Source organism: Lepidochelys kempii, chromosome 1 (genome assembly GCF_965140265.1).
Source record: "Lepidochelys kempii isolate rLepKem1 chromosome 1, rLepKem1.hap2, whole genome shotgun sequence".
Lineage (NCBI taxonomy): Eukaryota > Metazoa > Chordata > Testudines > Cheloniidae > Lepidochelys > Lepidochelys kempii.
Window position 1 is genome coordinate 216,156,073 of NC_133256.1, and position 18,159 is coordinate 216,174,231.

At 51.3% G+C, this 18,159-nt stretch overlaps 2 protein-coding genes across 7 annotated transcripts in view; both read right to left on the reverse strand.

Moving 5' to 3' along the window:
- Positions 1-12,854, reverse strand: part of LOC140898795 (alpha-2-macroglobulin-like protein 1) — a 35,996-nt gene extending 23,142 nt beyond the window's left edge. For all 6 annotated transcript variants that reach the window (XM_073313222.1, XM_073313233.1, XM_073313242.1 and 3 more), the window contains exons 1-16: positions 12,774-12,854; positions 12,438-12,552; positions 11,817-11,926; positions 10,885-11,052; positions 10,328-10,558; positions 9,512-9,575; positions 8,946-9,091; positions 7,890-8,039; positions 7,481-7,633; positions 6,467-6,578; positions 4,739-4,820; positions 3,134-3,359; positions 2,893-3,019; positions 2,084-2,205; positions 1,461-1,515; positions 448-531 (exon numbers count right to left, since the gene is read on the reverse strand). In XM_073313222.1, the coding sequence (XP_073169323.1) occupies positions 448-531; positions 1,461-1,515; positions 2,084-2,205; positions 2,893-3,019; positions 3,134-3,359; positions 4,739-4,820; positions 6,467-6,578; positions 7,481-7,633; positions 7,890-8,039; positions 8,946-9,091; positions 9,512-9,575; positions 10,328-10,558; positions 10,885-11,052; positions 11,817-11,926; positions 12,438-12,516 (1,909 nt within the window). In that variant the 5' untranslated portion in view covers positions 12,517-12,552; positions 12,774-12,854. The remainder of the gene's footprint in view (positions 1-447; positions 532-1,460; positions 1,516-2,083; positions 2,206-2,892; positions 3,020-3,133; positions 3,360-4,738; positions 4,821-6,466; positions 6,579-7,480; positions 7,634-7,889; positions 8,040-8,945; positions 9,092-9,511; positions 9,576-10,327; positions 10,559-10,884; positions 11,053-11,816; positions 11,927-12,437; positions 12,553-12,773) is intronic.
- On the reverse strand, positions 12,780-18,088 carry LOC140898938 (alpha-2-macroglobulin-like protein 1). The gene is made up of 5 exons (XM_073313561.1): positions 17,712-18,088; positions 16,612-16,664; positions 15,260-15,280; positions 13,835-13,919; positions 12,780-12,894 (listed from the first exon to the last, which is right to left on the reverse strand). The coding sequence occupies exons 1-5, from the start codon at positions 17,899-17,901 to the stop codon at positions 12,854-12,856; spliced, it is 390 nt and encodes a 129-aa protein (XP_073169662.1). The 5' UTR covers positions 17,902-18,088; the 3' UTR covers positions 12,780-12,853.
- Between the last annotated feature and the right edge of the window lie 71 nt (positions 18,089-18,159).

Below are 18,159 nucleotides of genomic sequence, written 5' to 3' on the forward strand. Positions count from 1 at the left end.
AAGAATCCCCTTTTTCTTCATTCCAGCCAAGGCCAGTCTGTTCTCCACCGCAAGGCTGCACTATAGCTGTGAAACTCAGCAGTGTGGTACACGGCTGTGAGCATTATTGAGTATATCCCAGCCAGGCTCCCAAAGTCCTGTTCCAGCCGGCACTGGGCTCAGTGTAGGCCTTGGCCTGGATTCTCTGCGGGCAGCCTCTTTGTTCCAAAGTCCTGCTCAGGAAGGTGCAGGGGATCTTCCCCCAGGACACTCCCTTCCTCTTTAAAGCTGGGGTGCCAATCTAGAACTTCTGAAACAAGGTGGTTGGAAAATCTTGCAGAGATTCACTAATAAACAAGCATCAAATCTTTTGAGGCTTCCCCTGTCACTAATGGGACATGGCTGCCCAGCTCAGCACCTGTTTGTCTGTAACAGGAGTCAGTGAGCTCACACCCTGGGGCAACTTACCCAGGACAGAGATGGTAGCTCTGGCTGATCCTTTCACGACATTAGCAGGGAGGGTGAGGGACACAAGGTCTTTGACTGTATTTCCTGATGATCACACATTAAAGAAACAGCATTAGAAATCAAGCTGTATGACTCCAACCAAGGAGACAAGGTGGTAAGCAATACATCAATCTCCCCCATCATCCTGGCCAGTGCAGTCCACCCTCCAGGGCTCTGCCTAGTCCCAGTTTTAAAAATTTCCCAGTGATGGAGCTCCCAACATTCCTCTAAGGGAGACTCTCCCAGCTTTGTTATCACCCTGTCTATCTTAGAATCATAGAATATCAGGGTTGGAAGAGACCTCAGGAGGTCATCTAGTCCAATCCCCTGCTCAAAGCAGGACCAATCCCCAACTAAATCATCCCAGCCCAGGCTTTGTCAAGACCGACCTTAAAAACCTCTAAAAACTTACCTCCCTTTGCTCATTTTCACCTGGCTAGCCCCACCTATTCCATCAGATCCCTCACCAACAGCCCTTAGTGATCCCCTTTACAGCAGTAAATCCTGTACTAACTCTTCACAAGGCACTGGCAGAGTGATTACGGAGATAAAATGGCATCCGAATACGAAAGCCATTACCCCAAACTCCAAGCATATAGATTTAAGTTTGGTCACCACTTGGCTGGGCATCTTCCTGGGGAAAACCTAGAATGCTGCAGGGAGGGATGGGGGGGACTCGAGGGGTGGGGGGTTCTTCCCTCTGAGTCAGTGTGGAGCTAGAGGGCGCTGTGCTAGAGGGAGCCGGGTGGGTGGCTCAGCAGAGGGTGCTCTCTCCCAGGCTGCGTGGTAGACGCAGTGGGATGCCAATGAGAGGGATTATTTTTTGTCTTTTCCTGTCCCGATACACCACGCCGAATAAGAAATACATTTTTACATATTCCTTTATCTGCCATCCCTGCACACCAGCCCCATTCCCGGCCACCAATCAAAGCAGGGACAAGGCTCCTGAGACCCCTCCGGTGCAGCTCTCCTACCTCCTCTAGGGCACAGCCGGCAGCTGTGAGCCTTCTCCACGAGCACTCCCTCTGGCTGTTGGAGCAGAGACAGGGGCATTGGAGGGGACAAACAGGGTTACAAACAAGATTTCCAAACAGCTGCAAAATCCATGTGTGATTGCAGGTCTCAAGGGGTTGTGCCCAAGCTGTCAGGAGCTTTACCCCCATTAGCCTCGGGCTGGGGTCTCTCTCCTTTTATCCCTATAGGGCTGGGCTGGAGCCCCCCTCCACAAGGAGCCCAGTGTTCCAGTCCCAGTCCGGTCAGGGGAGCCGGAGGAACAAACCTAGAAGGAGGCACCACCCTGGTCTGTGATCACATGCCGGAGCTGGGGTCTGATGGAGAATGGCACAGACAGGAGTGTGGGTATGGCGTGCAGGGTGGCATGGGAAATGGTGCAGCGGGGAGGGTATAAGCAGGAGCGTTAGAGGAGCGCAGGCGACAGCAGTGACTGGTGCAAAGGCTTTGGGATGCTGGCTCCAGCTAATGGCACAGAATGAGAACTTTGTTCTCCAAACTCTCCCCCCTCCCTTCAACGATGGAGATGGGGTGACCCACGATCCTAAATCGTAAGGGACAGAGGGAAGCCTGGCCTCATACTGACCCGGATTAACAGGGGCTTGATCAGTGTATCTTTCCGTGGCATTGCTGGGGGGAAGGTTCTCCTGCCTCCACACTGTGGCGTGTTGTCCATCACTACTGTGCTGACCTTAATATTCGCCGTCCCTGTCAATCATATTGAACAGTGTCTGTTTCTCACAACCAGTGCCAGGCTGAGGCCATGTGCTCCAGCTGACGTTTTGCTGATGCTGATCAGGCGGAGGCTAGAAGGTCTTGGGCTAGAAGGTCTTACTCTAGTTGGTCCTGATAGTCTGAATGGTCTCTTTGGTCTGGATCGGCCAGCTGGTCTAGCTGACTAGTCAGCATCACTGACCCCTGGTGTAAGTGACTCAGTGATGTTACACCAGGAGTGATTTTGGCCCATTAAGAATATCACTGTAAAGGGTAAGTGCACTTTAATGCAGGTGGAGAGGGAAGACTCAGCAGCTCCTTGGAAACTGGAGACCCTCTTTATTGACAGGCTGTGTCCAGAATGGCAGCAACAATGCGAGCTTGCCCTGCATGTACCTGTGCGCCTCTCCCTACCCCAGGCCAATAAGAGTCTGCCTCGCCTTCGAGGGGCATAAGAGAGGGACTCCAAACCCTATCCATCCTGTCAACAGATGGGGGAGGCAATTAGTGTCAAGGTGGTTTTGTGTCTTGTCCCACTAGGGACTGGACTGAGAGCCAAGTGGGGACCTATATAAAGGCTCCATATAACACTCCCCAATCTCCGTGTGCCACCCAGGCCCTCTTCGTCACAGTCCAGTGGTCATGGACTTACCCGCCCCTCCACCACTGTCCCTGCCTTACCCAATGTTGTGGCTGTCACGCTCCATGAGAAGGTTCTGGATTCTTCTACACACAGGCAGTGGACGTACCTGCAGCTCCTGCACAAGTCCACCCGGAAGTCTGGGGATTTAGCCAGGGACACTTGGATCTGAGCGAGTGACAGAGGTAGGCAAGTGATTAGCGCAGCCTTGGAAAGCCCAGCTTCTGGATGCACGGACTGCTACATCGGGCATGCTGCCACGTGTCGTGGCGGGGCACTCACCTGGATGCACTGCCTCAGGTAGTTGAAGACGGTGGCCTTTAGGGTGAAGGTCTCTCCCCGGACCAGAGAGTATGGCAGCGTCACATCCACGAAGAAGGGCTGGAATGTCACAAGGCTTGTGGTTGAGGCGAGTCCAAAGCCCAGCCTGGCCATGCAGAACATCCCGGCTTTCCACTCGGTGATGGTGTCAGGCACCGTAACTGGGATGTCCCTGTTTCCAGTGGGACTGAGAGGGGAGAGCCATCACATAAAGCAATTTAACCCACCACCCTACAATGGGGAAAAAGCAGGGTCCCAGGCTCAGTGTGTGCAGTCGCAATCCTGATATTATGGAGCAGCCAGTAACCCTAATCTCTAGTCCATTGGCTCTAGTCCATTGATATTAGCCCTCCCTAGGAATGAAAAAGAGATGGAAAGGGACTTTGTACTGGGCCATCTTTGGGCCATCCCCCAGCCCAGGACGGTTCCCTACAGTCTGTTCTCCAAGGTTTTGTCCAGGGCTCGTTTTAAATGTCCTCAGTGATGGAGCTTCCATCCCCTCCCTTGAGGAGACTCTGCTATAGTCCAGCAGACCCTCATTGTTAGAAAGGTTTCCTGGCACACTCCAGATTTGTAGGTTCCAACCCAAAGATACTGGGAGTGGGAGCCACACTTTGAATTCAGCTGGGAGTGTCTACCGAGTTGAGAACTTGGTGTTGAACCAAGTAGAGGATGCGCACTGAGTGGGGATGCTTGGTCTTGAACCAAAAGCAGTGTTTTTCTGTGCTAAGTGCGGTAAGAGCTGAACCCTGCTCCCCAAGTTCTGAGCTGGATTTTGGTTTGGCACATTACAAATATAGGGTTCAGCTACAAAATTCAGACCCAAGTGGGGGGAATTCAGGCCCCTCTCCACAAAGATCTTTGGGGAATCTTTGGATTTGGGCTTTTGCTTCCTCTGCAGTGGGTCTAATCATGTGATCCACACTCAGCAAACCCTTCTGTTTCAAAGAGAAAGGCCAAAGGAGACAACCCCTTGCTCTGGTACAAAAATAGGTGTTTAGTGTCAGTATAAATACATTTGATCTACTCTCAAGAGTCAACAGTGACTCCTTTGCTACATCTGGTATATGGATAGAAGGGATCTGCCATGAGAGTTATGAGCAATGTGTCTTGCTTGACTAAGGACAACAAAGGGGTGATAACTGTCTGTGATCATGGAGGTGTGTAAAGACCAGATAGGTTCAGGAGGCTACAGAGAGATTATGTAGGAGGAAATGTGATAGAAACTGAGCAAAGCAAGAGATTCTGGATGTAGATCAGGAAATATTCCCTAACACTTAGGATCTACTGATTGGGAGAAAACTTCCCCAAATGGAGCAGTGGAAACTCCATTGCTTGAATCACCATCAACCAGGACTAGACAATGCTCTGGAGAATGTGTTGTGAGAACTAACCTGTACTGGCTGGGACAATGGAGGGACTGGTAAATCTTTTCCATTTGGGGTTTTTAGAATTCCTAGGTCTGGCTTTTAATACAAACACTGGGGAGAAATCACCCAGACTTAACAAGAAAGGGCACAGTTTCCCTTCAGCCCCCATGGCATTCATCCAGCTGCCAATACCTACCCGACAGAGATCAAATCCCAGAGCCAGGTTTCAGGGAAATACTGGCGAACTCTCCCTGGGATAGCGGGTTCTGGAGGAGCCTCTGAAACAAAGAATACAGATTCCCCATCAGGATTTGGGCAAGTTAGCCCCCTCAGCCACAGACTGTCCAGCACTGGGACGGCCAGTTCAGCTGGCTGAGGGAGGGTGCCAGGGCTGATACTCTGTGAGTGAGGGGTTAGTCTGACACTGGAGATGGAAGATTCAGGACAAAGCCACACTTGGTCCTGGGGACTGGCCCTCCATTAGTCTCTACGCAATGCCCCCAAAAGGATTATATGGCCTGTTACTTGGAGCTGCTTCTGACTCTTTAAGTGCCAAAGCTGAGAAGGAGCCCTGCCCCTCACTGACAAGTAGGTGGGTGCTGCACCCATTAGGGGCAGTGGGTGTTCCCAGCATGGGGCACATGGTGAGAGATAGCTGGCAGCTAGGCTGTGCCTGGGACCTGGAAAGAAGAGCCTGGCAGAGGGATGCACTTGGGATTGGGCTGGGGTGATGGAATCTCCTATGGGAAAGGAGGGGAAATGGGGAAAGGAAAGCAGCATTGTCCTAGGGAGGCTAGGGCCTTGGGGAAAGGGGAGAACGGGAGGCCTCCGCAGCGTGGCCTTAGCAGTGGTTGCTTATGCTGTGCCTACCCAACAGCACCAGGGCACTGTGGGTGCGGCTAGGCTTTCCTCCCTTCATGCTGGGGGAACTGCAAGTGCCACGGTGATCCTCTGGTGGGCCCCGCTGCCTCAATGCACAGCCAGTCACATCACTGCTCTCCTGCCATTGGCAGCCTACTGTGTTTGAATTGTGGGCCTGATCCAAAGGCCACTGAAGTGTCACCGGGGCCTTAATGCAGTGTCCCAGATGCACTAGGGAGGGAACATGGAGACAAATCCACCCAACCCTAATCTCCACCTCTTGGCATCACGCTTCTCCACAGTGCTCCCCCCACAATGGATCTGTGGTTTAAGTTTGTCCCAGGTCAACGGGATCTGTGCTCAATCTGTCTTGGTTCTGGATGGCTCTTTTGCTGGGAGTTGACTGCTGGGATGTCCCCCCCCCCCCCTCCATCCCAGACTGCTGAAGGAGCAGAAAGAAAAAAAAGCAAAAGAGAAAGGAAAAAGGGAGAGTGAAGGATCTGTTTAGCAGCTTGGAGAAGAGGAAGGAAATACTGAAAAGAAAGAGCAGAGACAGACAGTCATGAAATATTTGAAGAAGCCAGAAGATTTAGAGAGTGCAAAGTGAATAGCTACAAAGGAAATCACTGTTACCTTGGCCAGAGAGGGCAAAGTTTTGAGAATAGTTTGATAGCAACTCAGAAGATCAGGTAAACTTAATTATAATTATAAATTATAACACTTTGCATTGCTCAGCACCAAGGGGCTCAAAGCACTTTGCAACAATAATGATTTAAGCCTTATAATCCCACTGTGAGGCAGTGCAGTATCATTATCCCCCTTTTACAGATGGGGAAACTGAGGCACACAGAGGGAGTGACTTGCTCAGGGCAACACAGCAGGCCAGTGGCACAGATGCGAAGAGAACCCAGGTCTCAGAACTCCCTGTGCTGAGGACTAAGCACTGGGCAACTTCCACTTCCGGATTTTGGCCTCAGCCCTGGTTTTCTCTCAGTATCCATTGGCCAGGCAGAGGCAGGGATACCCATCCAGCAGCTGGAGGGAGGGAATAAATAAAGCTTACTCAGGATGCTGATGGGCCTTAGTGGGGGTGCTGTTGGCCTGTTGTCCACTGGATAATAGCACTGAGTCCGCTTCTTTATCATGAGATTGGAAAAGATTTTCAGGCCTATGCTCTGTTACGAAGAAAAAGAGAGCAGCAGCTGCAAGATGGCAAGGCTAGATTAATTAATAACAGTGATCTAATCTGAGCTGATGGGATCAGCCTTGTGTCCAGGGTGGTACGGGGCTGCTCTGCCCCAGGAGGGGATACGCCTCAGACTCCTGTTCCCTCCTTGCACTGGGAGGGCGGCACATCACTGCATCTCTTTTTGGGGTGCAGTTTACTTCCCCGTAGGTCCTTTGTGGCTGTTCAGAGGTCTGCGCCTCATTGCCCGTGATTCCCCTGCATGGCCTCATAGGATCATGGCACAGCCCTGCCCGCTGTGACAAATCTATGAGCACCCGGGGCTGCATTGCACATAATGGGAGAGTGCCCTGTACTGAGTCACCCAGACAATCTCCTGAAGGTCCCATTTGATTCTCAGCCCCAAGCACTGACTGAAGCCTCCAGTCCTCTCCCCTCGTCAAAAGGGGAGTCTCGGAGACTCGGATGGGCCATTTAATGTCCAGTGACTCCAGTCACCTGCCCAACGTGGTGGCACTGCCAAGGAGTGCTGGGTTCTACTGCCACCGCTCAGAGGTGCCCACCTCGCCTGCCCTGCCCCAGCCAGCGAGCGTTACTGCCTGGCTATTGGTTGGGAAGGAGTAAAGGGGATAACACTGATCCCTGGAGGAAAATGATCTAGAAATCGGGGGCGTCTTGTAACGATGAATGCTAGGAGCTTGTGGCACAGTCTCCCCAAGGGATGAGGTGGAAACCGCACCCCGCTTGGGACACTAAAGCTAAGACTGGGCAAAGCACAGGGGGATAAACTGCAGAGAGTCAACCTGTTGGGGGAGGGCACTTTCCCACTGGCTTGTGTTTTCCCGGGTGCCATTTCCATGCAGATTCCAGGAAAGGATCAGAGACAATTACCCTGAAGAGGTTAAAGACATCCGGCTGATAGGGATACCAAGGCCTCCGTGACACCACTGGTAATAAAGGTGGAAGTCGCACACATAGATCTGGGTATTCCTCAACTTGGTAGGGGTACCCATGGCGGTGTATGAAAGGGAATAACTCATAGACCTAGGGAAACCAACAGAATGGAAAGAACCAGGCAGGGAGGAGCAGGTATCTATCACCCTCACACCATCCCAGAGACAAATGTCCCACACTTGCCCCTCCCTAGCACAGAAACACCCTTCACCCCACAGCCCCAGCTTTCAACTCCAGCCCATTCCCCTGCAGACCTGCTGGTTCACAAGTCACTCCCCCTTTGTGTCTCCTCAATCCATCCCTGGTCCTTGGTGAGCATGACTCTGAGGGACAGACAGTCACTCACTGTGTGGTTGGTGAGCTCTTTCTCTGGCCTCATGAGGAGCACGCTCTTGTCCACTGCCCGGACTGCACACACCGAGCCGGAAGCTGCCTGAAGCTGGAGCTGGACTGTCGATCCTGGGAGAGCTTCTTTAGCTGAGAAGCCCATCTTCACCTTGATCAGCACATGGGGAAAGCAAGCAACAGTGGAAGAGAAAAAGAGATGTTACCTTTATGGGCCTTCCCACCCCTCCATCTCCACCCCTTCTTTTTCTCATCCCCACTCGCCAACGGCAAACACCCTCTCCAGTTCTTTCCTCTGTTCACTCACTCTCTGTGCCTCTGCTCTGTCTGGCAGTGGGGCCAGTGGATCTTTCCTTTCAGCCCTACCCAGTGTTTTGGTTGGGAAGACATGGTGGCTGGGTCTTTTTAGTGGAGCTCACCCAGACCTTTGGTCTTCTAACTCTGCCCCAAGGCTAGGCACAGCTAGCAGAGCACTGCTCAGTGCATGGAGACAGCAGCTGATTCCCACTTCACACTCTGAACTGTCCCACAGAGGCCTCCTCCCCCCAGGATTCACTGACTCCCTTCGACGCAGATTCTGTGGGCCCCAAAAGCCATCTCTGATAGCAAGAGATCGCTGGGACAGGCAAAGCAGTGATAAGTCCAGGGGTAAATGGCATTACAGCACTGCACAACTGACCACATGCATCCTGGTGCCTCACTTTCCTCTGTGACAGCAGGTAGTGGCCATGGCTGGATGAAGGAAACCAGACTTGATGATCCAGCGCTGTGGAAGGTGGGATACTGCATTAGGCAGACTTATGGTCTGATCTGGTATAGGAAAAGGAGTGAGACCAGACTAGATGAAGCTGGTGCCTTGCCCACTCTAAATACTCTCATGCAGACCAGTCACTGTGGAAGCTCTGTGCCCCTGGGACCTGCATTTTCACACAATGCTTGCACCCATTTTCTCCTCTCTGAAGACTCTGGGGCTCCGGTTTACCCAAGGTGCACCAATCCCTCCCGGCTCTTCCTCCTCAGCACCACCCCCAGTTTTCCCCTCAGTTGCAAGCCTCACCTGGTTTTTGAAGCACATGGCAACATCAAACTGGATGCTGTCGGCTGCCACTCCTTTGCTGGGGAAGATGGCGTACACCACTAATGAAGGGGTGGGCGTGAAGTCAGAGGTGAAGGTCAGAGGGATGGAGAAGGAGCCTTTCAGTGCTTGATGGAAAGAGAAAAAGTGTTACCATCACAACTCCACCAAGATCTCCTCCTATCCCCTCTGCCTCCCTGAATGTCTAACGCACCCTTCCCTGTGGTATTGAAGCATCTCCCACTATCCTTCCACTTTCTTTTCCATGTCCTCCTCTCTGCTCTATCCTTCCCTCAATCCTTTTCAGTCTCTCCTCCCTTCTCTCCCTCCCCACTCCATCATTCCATCCTCAATTTCCTTTGTCCCAGAGGCTATGATTTCTTCCCACAAGCCTCTCATCTATTGCCCATGTGTTATAACTCAGCCATGGAACCAGGTTACTCAGAACCAAGGGAGATTTCAAGGGAAACCTATGACCATTGGCCTCCAGGAGCCCTTTAGGAACTCCACCCTCTAAATCAGCCCTGGGACCAAGTGTCAGAACTCACTGCTCAGTTTCCCAATCCGTATGTTCTTCTGGCCCCTGACGACAATCCCGACTTTCCCAGTGACCTAAGAGAGGAGAAAAACTAGATGAATTTGCATGCTGTTATCCTCAGAATACAATCAACCCCACCCCATGCACCCAAGTATAGCACACAGGTTGCATCCTTGATGGAACTGAGGCTCTAAGATAAGGGTCTTTTCACCTCTAGGATACTGGCTGATTCAGGGAGACCAGGGAATGGGATGAGGAGTCTTCCCCCCCAAGGGAACCAGTTATGAGTTGACCCCAGGTCAGGGGCAACGGATGGATGATGAGTGTGTCAACGGATCAGGGTGTGGGAGATGGGGTCTTTCACCTCCAGAGAACAGACTCTAATCAAGCCTGGATGAACAGTGACCAGAAGTCATTCCCACTGGGTGGCTTTTTGGCAGCCTGTCTAAAAGGAATGAGGGGTTCTCAGTCCAGTTCCTAGTGAGAGAAGCGTGTGCATCAGAAAAACCCACCATCCCTATTGACGCTGAGTGGCCTACTGTTGGCAGCCTCAGCAAAGGCCAAGGATGGAATAAACCACACAGACTGAACTCCTCTCTCACCCATGGAGATGTCCCTAGGGTCCAGCTGAGGGTCATGTTGTGGAGAAGTTTGAACTGCCACTCCACATACAGCACCCAGAGTGCCTGCCCATCTGGCACTTTCCCTCAGTGTGAAATTAAGCGACAGCTACAGTGTTTCCCTGTAGGCTTCAGCTCAGCATCCCACCCCAATGTGGGCTGCTCTCCCCTTCCCCATTCATGATTATCCCTCCACTGTGACTCACATAGTAGGTGAAATCCATGCGGCTGGCTCCTTCTCCCAGGTCCTTCCGGCTGAGGGCAAATGTAACCTGGACATTCTGCTTCAGCCCGCAGGGCAGCGTTCCCGGCAGTGGGTGTATCTTCAGGAAGCTCTTGGTTGTGACATGGAACGGCTGCAGGTACTGGTAAGTGTTCACATAACCAACGTTGATCTTCCCAGGTTCCTGTACCAGATCCTCCAGTTTGAATCTTCCCTAGGATAAGGTCACAGACACACAGAAATTAGGGATGAAGACCTGTACAGTCACATTTTATCTCCTCCTTCTCCCCAACCCACACCAAGGCAGTCTATGCTCTAGGCCATTGTTCGTGACCAGCTATAAATGTCTCAAGAGATAGGGCTTCCACCACTTCCCTTGGGAAAGGCTATTCCTAATAAGCGCATTGCCAGAGCCGTGTAGGGAGCCCAGGACTGGAATAGCAGAGGGGCTGCACGGGCAAGACTCGGGGGTGTTGGCTGGGCTGTTTGGTTCCAGGTCTTCACGTTCATGAACACAAGTGTTGAATCTTCTGGACTTACCTCCAAAGAGACCGATGAGCTATTCCAGGCAGTTGTGTCCATGTTGAATGAAGCTCTCCCAGTGCCATCTGTGATGTATGTTTTGTTAAACCGTCGCCCCATGTAGCTTATCACGAGGTAAACTTTTGCGCTTTTCATAATATCCCCAAGATGATCCTGTAGTTTAATCTGGTTGCACCACAGAGGGACATAAAAACTAAGATCTCTCATCTCCTTTAGTGTCCTACGCATCCGGCCCATGATTAATGCACCTCCAGTGCACTGATTGCAAACTAGCCCTAGAGCAGGGGCACTGGCTTGCTCAGGGGAATTGGAGCTGGCTCTTTTCACCTCTAGGGCACTGGTTCCAGTCTGGAGCCATGTCAGGCAAAAGGGATATTAAGCTTTCCTACCTCTAAAGCCAAGTATTCAGTATCAGCCAAGCTGAGAGTGGTTGAAAATTGTCCACCCTCAGCTATATGGTGGCCTGTGTGAAAAGAGTTGGTGGGGGTCAGTCCAGTTCCTATTGGACAGGGGTCCAATTACATCTGCCAATGGCATTAATTAACCCCTTTGATTGACTCTCAGCAGAAATCAGAGGTGAAACTACCTAAGAAAACTGGGGAAGGAGGGTGGATGTGGTGTGAAAATGCCCAACTCTTGCAGAGTGCAGAGAGCAAAAAGAGCACCGGAAAACCTTGGGGTGAGGGGACATGTCCCCCACAGGTGGCTGTACCTCGAACAGATGCTGAATGAACTTCTCTGCCAGCCTAGTGGGAGTACATCTAAAGCAAGACTAAGGCCCATTGACACGGGGGAGAGGGAGGGAAGCTGTATACATAGTGGGGACAAAGAGATCTTGTCAGCTCTCCACCAGGTGTTGGTTCAGCACAATTTATCAGCCACTAAATTCACTTGCAAACTAGGGGAAGGGAAGAGATGGGGAGAATCACCTTCCCTCTGTAGGGGACTCCAGGGATGTAGTAATCATCCAGTTTCTCAAAGGTGGCAGTCCCAGCTGTCCTGGAGATGAGGAATTGGCCAGAGGCATTGATTTGCACCCCTAAGTGAAAGGGAGAGAGGGTGGGGTGAGGGATGAAAGCTAGTGAAGCTGGCACCAGGGAATGACTCCACCTAGAGAATGGCCCCTGGTTATCCAGCCTTTGTTTGATTTCATTTCATTATTCCTGTAACCCCCAGTGGGAACCTGCTAAACAGTTCCTGCTTGGCATCTGTACCCTTCAGAGACACGGAGACTGTTAGCATGGCGTGTTTCCCCAGAGTTGTCAAACGCACCTCTGTAAAATCACTCCCTACATTCACAGCTACTCCCAACCCCATTGTGAAGCAACACTGCCTCAGAGCAGAGATCTCTGCAGGACACACGCAGCCCAGAAAGCTCTCTGGCTCTCCTGATGCCTTGACGCAGCGCTCTGAAAGGAATGGACAAAAAGAGGGATGAAGAGCTCCTGATCCCCTCCCACGCCATTGGTGTGACCAGTCTGGAAATACCTTCCATCTCGGCCCCTTCCCTGTACCATGTGGTTCCACGTGTCTCATGCATCTGTGCTCACCTGTGCCGTCTTCCACCAGAGAGGCGTCTGCACTGAGCTTGCTGTCATACTCGTAGGAGGTGAGGTTAAAGACTGCCATGCTCACAGAAGTGGAGAAGCAGCCCCTGCTGGTGGTCTGGAAGTGGAAAGGGAGCATGCATTAGCGGTGCCCGAGTGGAGGGACAGTGGAGACAGGAAGGAGTTACTGGGCCACACAAGCTTTGTGCAACTATTTCCCATGCTACCGAATGGGCAGTGCTGCTGCCCTCTCCTGTCCCTCCCTTTCCCTGACACCCCTGTCTCCACAGTGCTCCCTTCCTACCCACTTACCCTCTCCGATCTGGCTAACCAGCTCACCTGGCCACTGTACTCCTCACAGATATCTGTGCCAAAGTGTCTTGGGGGCCGCTTGGATCGCCAAGCTTTCTGACACAGGGTCACTCGGACGGTGCCCTGCACTGCTCTCCCATAGGTGTACCTGTGAGGGGCAGGGCAGAGGAGAAAGAAAACCAGGAGAGAAACACTAAGGAAAGAGAGAAATATCGTAGAGTGTGGGGTGGCATGCGCACTGTGCTCCTCTATGGGTGCCTCCCTCCTCAGGATCTCAAACACTCACAAATGAAACCTCCACTGTGAGGGAGGTCAGTACCAGTATCCCCATGTGACAGTCTCTTCTTCAGAGCTTTGCCCAGTTTGATTTCAAATAACCTAAGCTGGGGCTTCCACACTTCTGAGTGGGGGGATGATGTCACAGTCTAGCAAATCAGTGATAAGAATGTTTCCCCATAACGCAGCCTGAAATTTACCCCTTCGCTCCTGGCTCTCCCCATTCAGTGTCTTCTTGAACATTTTCTCCCGCTCTGTGGAGTTTACACCATCCAAGTAGCAGTAAAGCATTCGCTCATCCTCCTTCCCCACCCTCCCCCACCCCCGCATTAGCCATTGCTAACAGTTGTGGCTCCAGTGAAATCCACCCACTCCGCCTATGAAGCAAATACGGTCAGCAGAGTTTAAGCAATGAGAAGTGGTGTGTTCTTCCCAAAAGTGATGGTGCGTGTTCCTTCGCGTCAAGAAGGGTCTCTCCAGCCTGGTATGTGTACCTCACCCTACCCCAGCTCTTTTCAGGTGGGCATGTGTATCTTCCAAGGAGACAGTCTCTCCAGCCTAGCACAGGGCTCCCCTCTCTGAGCGAGAGCCACTCTCTAGCTGGATTTATGTAGATCTTCCACAGGGAAAGACAATGGCTTGGATCTTGCATTACCCAGTGAATCTCTTGGTATCTGAAGAGGAACCCAACATTTGCCCCTTCTCCTTTCCCATTTCTTTCCTTTGATGGATTCAGGGGAAGGGCAGGGGCTTGGGGAAGGGGTGCGTGACCACTGATTAGCAGCTCCCTCCCCACAAAGCAGCCTCCTCACCTGCCACACACGTGGAGCGGGAAGGTTTTATCCAATGCATAAATCTGAGTTGGCCCCTCAAAGAAAACCTCAAATTTTGGCAGCACTAGAAGGAAAAGCCAGAGAGAGCAGGTGAAGAGCAGGCTGCCAGGATATAGGCTCAGGGAGGGGTCTCACAAGAGAACAGGGTGTGTGGGTGTATAGGGGGGGTGTAGGCCAGGAGTGAATGAACAAGGGGAGGAGTGTATCCTATAGGTCACTGCTGGGATCCCTCAATGAAATGGTGTTGGAGGAATTTCCAGCACTGCTGTCATACTATTCCAGCCCAAGTATTAACTAGGCATCTTGGTGAAGTGACATTTCAACTTGTCCTGACTGTGATTCCCGCATCACCCCATCAGGTGCGATCCTCCCCAGGTGTGGACTCCTCCACTGGCATGTGATTAATCTTGGCTCTCAGATGGTATATGATCATTAACCCACTACTCGGATGAAAATGTTTTGCCGTCACATTTTTTTGGACCATTAGAAACCCGATTGATCGATAGGAGTTTCCTCTCCTCAGATCTCTCCCCTCCACGTTTCATCATACCATACTCCTCAACACTAAAGGTACTGGAAGCTTTTGTGCTGGCCACGTTGATGGTGTAAGTCCCCAGGGAAGGTTCATCAGCTAACTGGAAGGAGAGATCCACAATGCCCTGCCTCGGTCGCACATCCAGCCATTGACCAATCCGGTTACGGTTGGGGTCCTGCTCTCAGAGAGAAAAAAAGGCAGCCACCATTAGCACTGGCCCTACTTGCTTATTTAGAAAGGCTGCGGCCAGAACCGTCTAACAATTCTAGCTACTTTTGCTCCTTAAGTTCTAAAATGGTCCGAGTTGTCAAACTCATAAAGTTTTAAGTCTACTAGCTTCTCTTTCTCGTCAAGGCCTATCCAACTGCAGGTCATAACCCAAAAATCTCTTCAGGTTCCACGTTTCTAGATCCCAGAACCCACAAAGTTATAAAGGTTTTAGTTTCTTTGCCCATTAAGTCCTAAAGAGGCCGAAAATAAAGTTCTACCTTATTGTTGCCCTCAAATTTTAAAGAGCCTGGACCTTATACTATATGAAGTTTTAAATGCTGGAGTCTTCAAAGCTTCAGAACTCTGTTCCATAGTATAGCTTAAAAGGAGACTATAAAGGGTCCTGACTTCTAGAACCTCCCCCTTTATCTAGGAATGAAATTCAAGAATCAACATAGGTTGCTTGAAGCTCTAGAACCTGCCCATTCATAAAAGATTGATCATGAGGTTTTGGGATGTCTGCTGTGAAAAGTGACTGGACAAAACACACACACACAACCCTGTCCAAAGGGAATATCTTTAACATAATGCTCAAATTATCTCTGTATGTATCCTGGAGCATCCATCACCATAGCATCTAGGTGTTATGAGATACCCACCTGGAGTTCTATCACAGAGTACTGAAAAATAAACAGACAGCAGTATTAGAAAATGTAATGACCCAGCAGACAGATATGTAAAAAATGCCATTGTCACCTAGCTAGTTACACATGCTGCAGCAGCATTGCCACCCCCAAAAGTTAAAAAATTAGTCCAGCCCTCCCCCCAAAAAATCACGAGATCAACTTTAAAATTCATGAGATATTAAAAAATAATAATAAATGTTGGGTTCTTTTTCTTTGGCTTCTGGTTTCTGAGCCTTTGGTGTGCACATGCTTCACATTTTCAAGCTTTTCCCTGCAACGAGGAGGGCTAGAAACTTACTTTTTTAAAACAAAATGAAAGCTGATGTTCTCCTACAATATCATTCCAGCAACTGAGGCTTTGAGAGAAGCACTCAGAGACCACGAGACTCACAATAAAATCATAAGTGTTGGCAACACAGCATTAACGGGAGAGAACATCTGGCTCTGAAATCACTGGCTTCACAGGGAAGGGTTATAGTGGGTCTTTACTCTTCCAGCCACTAGTAAGGGAAGCAGTTACAGGATTAAAAACACAGGAGCAGGTGCGAATTACTGGTTTTGGATCCGATTTCTCACTGCCTTGCGCCATCATTTACACCTGTGCAAAATGCGTATTCATGTGGAAATGACTACAAAGGATGCAAAGGACTACACAATGTGCAAGGCACAGGAGATTCAGGCTCTATCTGTATGTATGAGTGAGCATGTGATAGCAGCCTTGAGTGGGTGGCTCAAAAAGGAAATTTACTTCTCTTCGGATCTGTGTTTGTACAGAACCTAGCACAATGGGATCCTGCCCCATGACAATAATACAAATAAATATTAGTAATGTCGTTAGCAGAAACAGAAGGAACTCTCCTTGAGCTCAGGTGATAGAAGCCAGAGCTGCAAGGCAAGAATTCTAGTCCCAGCTTGCTGTGCATGTGATTTGTGGCTGTAGTCTGCAGATGCTTACACAGGCTGGCACGTCCTCTTTGGTAGGGAATTGCGGTGCAGATCTCTGGACTATCCCTCAACCAGCCAGAAAAGGAAGCTGGGATACACTTAATAGAGAATTGGTATTTCTGAGCCACCTGCTGGGGCGTGGCCATGTGGTGATTTAGACAGCACTGGGCCTCAGCATTAGCAATCGGACACCAGCTCCCATCCAATTTTAATAACAGTTTAGCAACTGTTACCTTGAGGGGTAGGGCCTCTTAGACCTTGTCTACATTCATGGGGAAAGAGACAGACATGACTTGGAATTGCCAGGGACCAGGTGACTGGAGGGGGGTGAGGGATGTGGAGTCAGGAAACTTCCCTTTGTCCACTTGAATATGCCTTACCTTGCTGTTAAGGGGAACAAACTTCTCATTCAGAGTCAAAATCCGAAACTTCACTGAGGGGAGAAAAGAATATTGAAAGAAAAGTTATGAAGATGGAACACATTCAGAAATGGACTTCAGTCCTGCCCTGCAGCCCCCCTGCTATTCCAGTGCTGGGCTCCCCACCCAGCCCTGCCAATGCCCCTCAGTCCTGCCCTGCAGCCCCCCTGCTATTCCAGTGCTGGATTCCCCACCCAGCCCTGCCAATGCCCCTTAGCCCTTCCCTGCAGCCCCCCTGCTATTCCAGTGCTGGGCTCCCCACCCAGCCCTGCCAATGCCCCTCAGTCCTGTCTTGCAGCCCCCCTGCTATTCCAGCCCTGGACTCCCCACCCAGCCCTGCCAGACCCCGGAAATTCTACCATTTGTACCCCACACCCAACATTTTTGTCCCACTTCCTCTGACAGGTTGCGAGGCTTATGGGTCGCAGGCTGTCTCTGTTATATTTTCTTCTCAGTGAAGCCTATAAACAGGTATGAGCTAAGCTCATGTGGAGGCCTCCAAGCTCCTCCGTTTGGGAGGTGAATAAGACTGGGTTTTCCCCAATCCTTAGGCCCTTGCATGTCCTCATCTCCAAGTTAATTCCTGCCTAGACCCTAGTGTTCCCCATCGCTCACTGTCTGTATCTCCAAACTTTGTTCCCTCACCCCCAGGCACCAGTGTGTTCCCTGGTGGTCCTGAGGCCCTGCACTGTGTCCTCCATCCTTGTGTGCCTGTCTCCCCACACTGTATGTCCTCCAGTGTGGTCTGTCCTCCCTCCCACCCATGTGCTCCTATCACATGCATGAGCCCCCCCAAAATCCCCCGGCCCCCACTGCCAATCACAGGGGCTGACCACACAGCTGATGCTTTGTGGCCAGAGTCCCCAGCAGAGGGTGGAGCTGCTCAGGCATGGATTGAGGAAGGACCAGCAAGCTCAAGCCTCCCGCCCACCTGCTCCCCACCTTTGCTTCTTCCAGCAAGCAATGCGTACAGCAGCTGCCTCAGGCCTGTGGGGACAAATGCGGGGCAGCCCTGACCAAGCCTGGAGAGCTGGCAGGTGAGATACGCTCACAGCTCTCACCTTTCTGCCCTGGCGTGTAAATGGGTTTGTCCGTCTGGACGAAGGTGCTGCTGTCACCCCTGCGGATCAGGACCTTCTTCTCCTCCTTCACATTGAAGTAGCGGCCGTTGGAGATGGTCAGCTGGACGGTGCAAACCTCCTCCCGGCCCCCAGTGGGAGACGGGACCTGCACACGGAGAGAGGGAGCCATCGTTTGCTCGCTGGGGAGAACTGGGGGATGGGAAAGGAGCGCAGCGCATTCTCCCCTTTCCCAATGGCATCAAAGCAGATACTCTTCTCCCCTGTTCCCTGGCATCTTGCGTCCAACTAATTCCCTTCCTGCCGGGAAGGACACCTGCCACCGATGCAATCTGTTCTCTCAGCGGCCAGGCAGCTCCGTCTGCTGGAACAATGAATGGTGCCTTTGTTCTGCCCTTGGGTTTGGGCTGTGGAGCCCTGGCAGGTATGT

Bases quoted from the DNA above. Each gene is read 5' to 3' on its own strand.
- LOC140898938 (XM_073313561.1), bottom strand. From the start codon at position 17,901: ATGGCTCCCTCTCTCCGTGTGCAGGTCCCGTCTCCCACTGGGGGCCGG. The intron at 16,665-17,711 runs GTGAGAGCTGTG...TTCTCCCCTCAG, and splicing joins TTACACGCCAGGGCAGAAAG to TGAAGTTTCGGATTTTGACT. The intron at 12,895-13,834 runs GTGAGGAGGCTG...TGCCCCTCACAG, and splicing joins CCGCTCCACGTGTGTGGCAG to GTACACCTATGGGAGAGCAG.